The sequence below is a fragment of the Saccopteryx bilineata genome, chromosome 2 (assembly GCF_036850765.1).
Source record: "Saccopteryx bilineata isolate mSacBil1 chromosome 2, mSacBil1_pri_phased_curated, whole genome shotgun sequence".
Classification (NCBI taxonomy): domain Eukaryota; kingdom Metazoa; phylum Chordata; class Mammalia; order Chiroptera; family Emballonuridae; genus Saccopteryx; species Saccopteryx bilineata.
Window position 1 is genome coordinate 20,293,176 of NC_089491.1, and position 10,477 is coordinate 20,303,652.

General features: G+C 43.6%; 1 protein-coding gene across 1 annotated transcript; it reads right to left on the reverse strand.

Annotated features, from left to right (window-relative positions):
• Window positions 1–1,896: 1,896 nt before the first annotated feature.
• Window positions 1,897–9,760, reverse strand: ATP6V1G1 (ATPase H+ transporting V1 subunit G1). Its single transcript, XM_066256406.1, has 3 exons — window positions 9,588–9,760; window positions 5,430–5,530; window positions 1,897–2,696 (listed from the first exon to the last, which is right to left on the reverse strand). The coding sequence occupies exons 1-3, from the start codon at window positions 9,667–9,669 to the stop codon at window positions 2,523–2,525; spliced, it is 357 nt and encodes a 118-aa protein (XP_066112503.1). The 5' UTR covers window positions 9,670–9,760; the 3' UTR covers window positions 1,897–2,522.
• Between the last annotated feature and the right edge of the window lie 717 nt (window positions 9,761–10,477).

Below are 10,477 nucleotides of genomic sequence, written 5' to 3' on the forward strand. Positions count from 1 at the left end.
TCCTCTCTTCCAGGTCACCAAGCTCACTGCTTTTCAGATCTTGTATTGTCCTCTCAACCGACCCTAGCTCACACTTTTGAATTAATTCCATTCATTCTGTGACATCAACATTCAACTAGTTGGCTGAAAGTTGAGCCGTTATATAAGTAAATCCAACTGTATTAATCCATGATACAAATATTGGTGGCAACCAGGATAAAGATACTGTTTCTAAACCAGTGAATGAATACAGGTGCTGCTTCTCTGTGACCCTCCAGTTTGGGAAATCTGTAGTTACAGTAGGCTGAGGCTTGTAGCTGCTACACTCAGTGATACCAAGAGTAAACCCCTAACAAAACTAGGTGTAGTTTGGGGCATCTTAAAATGGAGATGCTTATTTTGCAAACTCTAGTTCAGGATAAGTTGAAGATACAAATTTGGGTCTTCAATATACAGTGTGTCCGTAAAGTCATGGTGCACTTTTGACGAGTCATAGGAAAGCAACAAAAGAGGATCGAAATGTGAAATCTGCACCAAATAAAAGGAAAACTCTCCCAGTTTCATACCTATTCAGTGCAGTTCGATGTGGGCTCACGCACAGATTTTTTAGGGCTCCTTAGGTAGCTATCCCGTATAGCCTCTACAGACTCATCACTGACTGATGGCCTACCAGAACAGGGTTTCTCCACCAAACTGCTGGTTTCCTTCAATTGCTTATCCCACCAAGTAATGTTATTCCTATGTGGTGGCGCTTCGTCATAAACGCGCCGATATTCACGTTGCACTTTGGTCAGGGATTCGAATCTAGAGAGCCACAGAACACACTGAACTTTCCTCTGTACCGTCCACATCTCGACTGGCAAGGCCGTGGGCTGCTCCGCTGTATACACGGTGTTACGTCATCATCTGCGCATGTGCACATGCTGCCACATCATCCTACAGAAACTGGGAGGGTTTTCCTTTTATTTGGTGCAGATTTCACATTTCTATCGTCTTTTGTTGCTTTCCTGTGACCGGTCAAAAGTGCACCATGACTTTACGGACACACTGTAGATAGTTTTTATAAAGCCAGAAAGTGTAAACAATCTCTCAGCAAGAGAATTAGTGTAGAGAAGTCCCAGAACAAATCCTTGGGGAAAGAGAAGGAACAAGAAAGAGACTGAGAAGCAAGGTGCCACGCTGCTGCAGAAGCTAAGACAGTGGTTCAGGAAGGAACAGTCAGTCAACCCCGTCAAGCAGTACTGACATCAAGTAAGAGGATTGTACCTCTCAACGTGGTTAGTATTGCTGACCTTAATAAGCAGTTTCAATTGCTTTGACTGTAAAAAAATGGAAAAGCTCATATAGAAAGCTCTTTTGAGGAATTCTACTAAAAAAAGGAACAGTAACTAAAGATAGCTGTGACCTCAGATCAACCAATCCCGAGTTACACAAAATATAACATTTTTATAAGGCCATCTAATTCTCTTGTACTGTTTCAGAATAAGCAGGGACATTGCAATGTCTCTTGTAACTGTTTCTACCTACCAGAAATTATTTTTCAGCCAAAGACTTTTGACTAGGCGAGTTACAGAGTCCTTAACTCATAAGTGACGCTTCTGTAGGCACTGCACATATCATTTACCCAACCAGGAAAGAAACGTGCTTGGTAACCTGCCCCAGGCTGCCCCAGGCCAGGGTGCTCTGGACAAAAGGCAACTGCTGACTTACTAGCTGCTTGTTTTCAAAACAGCTGGTGGGTGAAATCACAAGTGATTCTTTCCTTCCAGCTAAGATGCAGACCAAGAATATTTTCTAAGTACATGCGGGAATGTGTATGTGATACATGTACTAATTTAATTTCCTCAGTGAAATTGTGCAAAACATCTGCATCAACATACTCTGCATCATCAAAAAGAATGAACCAAAGGGGAAAAATGCATGACAAACAGTCTTTACTTTTAAATGATTATCAGTACACCAAGTAATAACATGTAACAAGTTCTTGAATTCTATCATCTAGTAATTTTGAGCAAGAGATACTAAAAGCAGCCCAAACAATTACACTAGCATTCACTGTTCTAACCTTTAGTCAGAAAGGACTATTGTAAGGCTGGCTGCTGCTTTACAGAGGTTACAAACAACTATTTACTACTTTTTCATAGAGAAAGCCCCTGACCTTCAAGAAAGCTTTAGGGAAAACAAGTACATTTAATCCCTTTCTTTCTTTAAAAAAAAAAAAAAAAAAAAAAGGTGTTTCTTACTACATCTAAGAAAGAAAAAGTCAATATATACGTTGCTTGAGCTAAACGGCATAGAAAAACAGACAATATATACCCATTAAATTTCTAGTAAGAGGTAAAAAGATGAAATCTTTGGATAAGGTCTAAGTTTGTAAAAGTAACTAGATTTGCTGTTCTTCAAAAAGTAAAAAGACCTACTATATAACATAGAGAATAATTTAATGCCTTTCACAGGAATGTAACTCAAGCTTTGCAGAAGCTTCCTATCCATGGAGGCATCTTAAAGGCCAATCCACGGACCAGGTGCTTCTTTGTTCTTCCCTATCCGTTTATGCGATAGTTTTCATGGATTTCTGGCCGGATGTTGCAGACAAAGGCCAAGAGGTTATCCAGAACTTCATCCCTGTTCTGCTGGAAGTAAGTCTGGAGGATGGTCATCTTCTCCTGAGTTTCCTTCTCCACTTCAGTGCTGCAACTGCCATGGGATCCCAGAGCCTGCGGTCAGGAGTAATGACACATGGAATGTCAGAACGATGCTCTGATTAGCCAGGAAAATTGCTAAGCAACTTTCGTACTTTTGGAAAAACCCAATGTTATCAATGAATATAAACAAGCAGCAGTAGGCAATGAAGCCTCGATATTAAAGAGCATGCAGGAAGTTGGCATTCTCAGAGTTAATGGAAGCAAAAACTGATGCAGTCACTTTGGTGGCCAACCTGAAAACATCTATCAAGGAGTAAACTGCACAGCATTTCCACTGATAGGAAGTTCTTCCAGAGAGCAACATGCTGACCTCTCCCTAGAGTCGAACACACAGCCTAACCAAAGACTGGAAGGGACCTGAAGGCCCGAGGACTGAAAAGTGGTTAAACAAATGCTGGCGCATCTACACCACATTTAGCTATTGAGAGAGATGAGCTAAGTGGGTATAACAAGACAGAATGAACTATAAAATATGCAGTTTTAGGGAAAGAAAGCAAGATAATAGAATGGTGTCAGTGGTTAATATATAAGTTCGCTTGTTTGGTTTTAAATGGGGGGGAATATATGGTGTTTAAAAAAACTTTAGAAAAAATAATAAACACAAAGGCACAAGGGGGATGCAATTTGGGATGCAATACAAAGTTTAGCTCAAGTTCAGCGGGCGATTCATTAGTATTATAAATACATAATACCTGTTCTTTCAAACATGAATATTCTAGAATACACAAGATATTATGCATAGTGACTATCTCTGAGGAGAACTATAGGTCTGGGTGGGAGAGAAACTTCTCACCACTGCCCCATTTAACTGCTTTAATATTTTACTGTATGTATGTCTTACACCTTCAGTCTCCATTCACAGTTTTACAAACACTGATCTACTGCCGTCACATTATGGATAGCTTTCTGTTAGCCGCTATACCTACATTATTACAGCTTGACCTATCAGGTTCTTAACACATACTTTTTGTGTCTGACCCTTTGTATCACCTAACCTGTTCTCCCCTCACTACATATAACAACTATATCCCGTTCCATCTGTATAACACAAGACAGTTTACAAAGCATGCTCTCACATTACCTATTCCTCCATAACCTATGAGGAGGCTATCACTCCCCTTTCCACAGATGAGGAAACCAAGGCTCAAGAGGTCATGGTAAACATGCTAAGATTCAAATCTAGGGCTCTTCACCCTCTGCTATAACTGTTCACACTAGAGGAATACCCTGAGGCATTTCATAATGGTTAGCTCAGTTGCTAGGTCGTATTTCTTAAAAGTCCATAACCCCACTAGCTCTATTCTATGAACATAAACTCTATGCCAAACCCCAGGACCCAATGCTGAAGAAGTTAGAATGGAATACTAGAAGAACTGAGAGCTCATGCTTGTGGCACAATACAGATACTGTCTCCATAAGCGACTGCAGCAGCAATGTGAAAACGAGATGAGATGGCTGACCCCACGAGTATTTCTACACAGTTCTGTGGGCAGTCTGACAATGTACAGCACCAATCTGCCCCAGGTTAAGAGTCAGAGAAATATTTTAAGTTTTAATAACACTGTCATTGCCCAATGCAAACATGAGTGAAACTCTGGCTATTTACTGCTAAGAGGGAAGCATGTGCACCTGGAACTCGCAGAGGCCACAATGCAGAACTTGAGAATGAAGCCCACAGAGCCAAAGGCAGAGCTGAGAGATGAAAATAGTGTCCTTGGATCTTTCTTTAAGCTTCTGGATAAAAAACAAGTTAGCTTTATCTGGGTATTTCACTCATTCCCGTTTTGTCTAAGCGAGTTTGAACTGTTTTCTGTTACCTATACCAGTGGTCCCAACCTTTTTTAGGCCACGGACCAGTTTAATGTCAGAAAATATTTTCACAGACCAGCCTTTAGGGTGGGACAGATAAATGTATCACGTGACCGAGACAAGTGTCAAGAGTGAGTCTTAGACGGATGTAACAGGGAATCTGGTCATTTTTATAAACTAAAACATCGTTCAGACCTAAATATAAATAAAACGGAAATAATGTAAGTTATTTATTCTTTCTCTGCGGACCGGTACCAAATGGCCCACGGACCGGTATCGACCCGTGGCCCGGGGGTTGGGGACCCCTGACCTATACCCAACAATCCTGATGGAGTTTCTTTTCTCCGTGAAGATCTCCTCTATCCTTTTCCCTTTCCAGAATTTTCCCTGCTTCCTTTATACTTTTGGCAACGTGTTTCTATACTCGTTGGGGTCACTCGCTCTGCTGTACGCACTCCACGCCTGGTCATCTAGCCTATACTACTGGTACGTGTCTTTATCGTCACCAAAGGGGGGCTCCGTGTGATCTGTGTATCTCTGCCACCACCCTTCCACAGAGGCGGGTTTGTAGGACTTGCATTCATTACTGAGTCTCCTTGACCACCAGTCAGTAAGCGCCATGAGGGCAAGGACCATGTCTATTTCTGTTCACAGCTCACCACCTAGCACCTGGCACAGGGCCTGGCACATGGTACCTGTTTGACAGCTATTTTTAAATGACTGAATAAGTGAAGACTAAGATCCAACGTCAGTTACAAATTGGTCGCCCTAAGAGATTCAGCCTGAGAATCTAACAAAACATTCAATAACCAAAATTTTAAAATTCAGCCAGAGTGAGAATCAGCAAGCTATGCTGGGTGTTTTGAGAGCCTGGAGGGAAGGGGTGGGGAGGGAAGCCTCCACACTAGAGCAGTAGTGAAAATAAACGGAACCCACCGCAGCTTCCTTGGCCTTGAACTCCTTCTCCCTCTGCAGGCGGTACTGCTCAATTTCAGCCTGAGCCTCTTCTTTGGCCTGTTTCAGTCTCCGGTTCTTTCCTGTTTTCAATCAAAAGAACAAGCTACATCAGGAAGTGGTTAAAAGACAAAATGAGGAAGCAGAAACTGAGGTGGTAAATTCTAACATAAACAGCCTGACCAGGCGGTGGTGCAGTGGATAGAGCATCGAACTGGGACACTGAGGACCCAGGGTCAAAACTACAAGGTCACCAGCTAGAGCGCAGGCTCATCCAGCTTGAGCATGGGGACTCTGGCTTGCGCGTGAGATTACAGACATGACCCCATGGTTGCTGGCTTGAAGCCCAAGGTCACTCACTGGCTTAAACAAGGGGTCACTCGCTCTGCTGTAGCCACCACCCCCACCCCCATCAAGGCATATATGAGAAAGCAATGAACAAACAACTAAGGTGCCACAATGAAGAACTGATGCTTCTCATCTCTCTCCCTTCCTGTCTGCCTGTCCCCATCTGTCCAGCTCTGTCTGTCATTCTCTCTCTCTCTCTCTCTCTCTCTCTCACACACACACACACACACACACACACACAATCTAATGTAAACAAAGAAAAAAGTTTTTAAAGATATGGTTGCAAGAGACATTCAAGGGAGACAGGGAATTCAGAGCTTACTGACAGTATAGATTCCTGCCTCCTGCAAGCTTTAACTAGAAAGTAACTAAATAAAAAGGACTGACTGCCTTCCATAACTACAGACTGTAAAGATGATGAAAAAATAACTTCAGAATGCATCAGAATATTCTTCCAATCTCAACTACCAAGAACCGACGGGTGACATCAGCCATCTAAGGAACTCTTCCTCTTCCCAAGAAGTAAACATCTTATGTTGATTACAGTTGGAGCTCTGCTTAGAAGCCTTGCAAGAAGACTAATATGCTCCCCAGGGACAGCAACCAAAAATCTAACTAATGAAACAGATGATGTCATACTGGAACCTAAAAGCCAAGCCTGTGCACAAGGGTCTGGGTAATGAAAGTGGTATTGGGAAGGAAAACGAAGAGCAATGGACAGTAAGACTGCACAGAGACACAGGTGGTCTGGTTTCTAGAAGACACTAGTATAATACACACTGGAAAAATTCTCTAAGTTCTATTGGAACTTGTATAAAAAGAGACCCCAAGACCTACTAACAGACACTTTTACTCTCTGTTCACCAAAGTTTTCAGATACTCAAACGGGGGTAGGAGTGGGGGTGGTAGGCAATCAATCTGAAGATTTATGTAATTCGAAGCAAAAAATATCCGGCATCTAAAACTAAGCTTTATTATACATCATTTTATATCAATTGCCCAAATTCCACTCAACCCATGTGGACGAATGAAATTAATTTAACCTTCCACCTCCTGATTAAGAAAGAATAGAATCCTGGACCCTAATGACCCATTACATCAACACTCCGTGAGGCAAGTCTCAATCAATCAACAGATCTCTCTCTAAGCACTCCAAGACTACTTCTGCAAGGCCTGACCTGTGGTGGCGCAGTGGGATAAAGCGTCAACCTGGAACACTGAGGTCGCCGGTTCGAAACCTTGGGCTTGCCCGGTCAAGGCACATATGGGAGTCGAAGCTTCCTGCTCCTCCCCCTTCTCTCTCTCTCTCACTCCTCTCTCTCTAAAAAACCAATAAATAAAATATTAAAAAAAAAAAAAAAAAAAGACTACTTCTGCAAGCGTATATTTACTTCAGCACTATTTAGAACCTAGCTGCTCTCCGCTCAACCAACCTGTGCCCAGTGCTCTTCATACTATCCTCATCAGTTGTATTCGAAGCTAAATTTCAAAGCCAGAGATCTTATCCAAACCAACCATCTACAAATGGCACTAATGGCCCAAACATCATGCAGTAGCTCCATATAATTTCACAATACCACCCTCCTGATCACTCCCAACTCCCACGGCTCCCTGAATTAATCACCAAGATAATAATACATTCTCTGCCTTTCAACATTCAATTTTGACAGGCTTCTCTGAAAACTAAAAATAAATACGTGAACTGGAAATGCTTTTTCTCCTCAATCTTGTTTTTAAGGGGCCTTATATACGGGAACCAGTGTTGCTTCACTCCAATGAAATAAACCATAACACAATTATTTTTTTTTAAAGTATTATGGCTCAAAGCAATAATTACATGAAAAATTTGGGTTGCACCATTATACCACATCATGCACTGCCTCTTTCCAATTACTAACTAAGCAAGTCAATTATAAATTACAGAACAAGAAAGGCAATAATTTTTTTTTAATTGTAGTGCTTCTCAATACTTCTGTTCCTAGTTATTGCAAATCCTGAGATGTATATTAGCCATAAACTCTTTAAAAACAAGTTAATTCAGTACAAATGTAGCTACTGAAATACACAGGCACCTGCACCAGACTTGATGGGATCAAGAATGGTGTAAAACATGACCCATTTCTCCAAAGCATTCATAATTATTCCTACCATATTCCAACTGTTTGTTCCTGCACTTCCCCCAAATAATCTCACATGCTTCCCAACAGTACAACTTGTTACTGATGAGCCATCCAGAAGTCATTCTGGAACTACTGTGTCAAGGGCATAATCAGAAACAATTTGTGAGGAAAACAGAACTTTCCAGTCACCAGAGCAAGTCTAAAAGGCTTGTTCCCATCCCCAGCTGCCTCAAAGAAAGCTTTTTCTATGAAACATAGAGGATCACAAAGCAGCCCTGAACTTGGGTGTAAGTGTGTCTTATACTAGGAGAAACAGCACGGAATTACTACAACGAGTATTTTATCTTTGCACAAGAAAGGAGGCCTCCAAACCCCAGCTATGCTACTTCCCAGGATGTGTCCAAATCATGTCTCTCTGAGCCTCATTTTTCCCATCTGTAAAGTAGGAATAGAAATATCCATCTCACCAGATGAAAAACTGAATACATAAATCAGACACAGTCCCTCATCTCCATAAGGTGAGCAGAGTGACTGAGCCATATGAAGACACAGGTAGTAATTGCACTGCAATGACAGAAATAGGACTCCTATCCTAGTCTGAGGGGAGAAGGTCAAGTCAGGAAAGGCTTCTTAGAATAACTGCTGCTTCAATTTTGACATCTGGAGGAAGGTTAAAAGAGAACAAACACAAGAAAGTGGGAAAAGCCTCATGCAATCAGGGCAAACAGCTATGCAAAAGCTTGCAGGGAAACTAACGAAGGTGCCTTTGAGGAATCACAGTGGTTCAGCAGTGTGGAGGAGAGTACCTGTGAGATGAGGGAAGAAAGCAAGAACTGATCCAAAGGTGCCTCCAACACTCTAATAAGGAAGTTGGGCTTTATTCTGCAGGCACTAAACGTCTGTTGGCTGTGAAGGTGGTGGGAAAGTCACAGTAGCATTCCAGGAGGGCAACTGCAGTGCGAATGGACTGGAGAAGAGGAAATTTCCACTCACCAGTCTAGATTAGATCTACCTGTTAAATTCTTTAGCAACCTCGCATTTCTCAATTCACTTGCAATTAACCGACCCAGTATCTGCTGCCTTCACTGGGATTCTAAATACCACGATGACAGAGGTCACAGACACATCGGACACCGTGCTTGGTACCCATCAGCCACATTTTAAAAACACTGAAGGACTCAACGAATTAGCCTGCTATAGGAGCCTCGGAGAACTTGATGACCTGGACTAAGATCCTGGCGGTATGGAGGAGGTAAAAATGAACAGATACATAAACCATCACGACTAAAGGTGAAGAACGAGGGAGATGAGCAAATAGAACTGAGCAGCTGCATGGATGGTGGCTGCCTTCTCTGCGAAAGAGCACCCAGAAAAGCAAAAACAGTGGGTAGGGGGAAGACAATGAATCCCGCTTAGATATCCCCATTGTACACGCCTCCCAGACACCCAGAAAAACGCCCACCCATTGTTGTCTACACGCCCGATCTATTATCCCACAACGCAACTTCCAGCCGGCCTACACGCCTTCCAGAGCCTTGAAACACACCCCTCCGCGATCGCCCACCACCCCCACCCCGCAGAGTTGCGGGGCCTCATCCACCGACCACCGCTCGCAGCTTGGCGGCGTTCCCGGGCCTCGCGCCACGCCTGGCCGCCCCACCCCGAAACTCACGCTTCCGGGCCTCGGACACCTTCTCGGCGGCCCGCTTCTCAGCCTGCAGCAGCTGCTGGATGCCCTGCGACTGACTGGCCATGGTGGCGGGGACACCAAAGCCGAGCTGAGCGGCCTAAATCGGCTCGGTCGCCCCACCGGTCAGCTGACCCAAACCCAAGATTTGCGCCTGCGCCCTGCGGCGGCGCCCCGCCCTCCGTCACGTGACCTTCGCAGCGCCGGCTCAGCTGACTGCCCTTGGCGTCCCGTGACTAGGAGGGGTGGGGCGGGTCGGAGAGGGAAGAGCGGAGGCGCTCGACTGCGCCGGCGCAGATTCGTCTGCATGTTTTGCAGTCGTACATCCCAGGCCTGTTTCAGTGGTGTCTGGTCCTTAGTTGGTTCAGTAGTTTTCGCCACCTGGCCACGCCCTCATTGTCTTAATGCCTCGTTTTACAATATTACCACATTAAGGTCCAGCGAGCAGGGACCAACCTAAATCATTTATCCTATTCTGCACACTGCTTTATTTTCCTGGTTTCTGGAATTTTCCTTGGGACTCAAATATATTAGAGGGCAGATGAGGAACAGTCTTGCCAGGTTCTAGAAGGCGTCTGGACAGGGAATAGGAAGGGAGATTTGGCTCAAGTCTGACGTCTAATCTGCTGTGTGGTTTGGAGGAAGGAATACTCCTTTTCTGAACCCGAATTGAGGGAAGGATTGAAATATTCGTATTTCATGAATGTCTGCTGTGATCCTAGAGCACTGAGTATATGTGGAAGGTACAGCAGAGAGCAAGACAGACAAGATGGGGCGCACGGTTAATGGACAAGAACAGATTAAAATTGCAAACTGATAAGTAATGAAGGAAAAACGCAATGTGCTTTAAGAAGGAATAAGGATAGAGGGTGTGG

Coding starts and splice junctions, on each gene's coding strand:
- ATP6V1G1 (XM_066256406.1), bottom strand. CDS start 9,669: ATGGCCAGTCAGTCGCAGGGCATCCAGCAGCTGCTGCAGGCTGAGAAG. Junction 5,531..9,587: donor GGTGTCCGAGGCCCGGAAGC/GTGAGTTTCGGG, acceptor GATTGAAAACAG/GAAAGAACCGGAGACTGAAA. Junction 2,697..5,429: donor TCAAGGCCAAGGAAGCTGCG/GTGGGTTCCGTT, acceptor TCCTGACCGCAG/GCTCTGGGATCCCATGGCAG.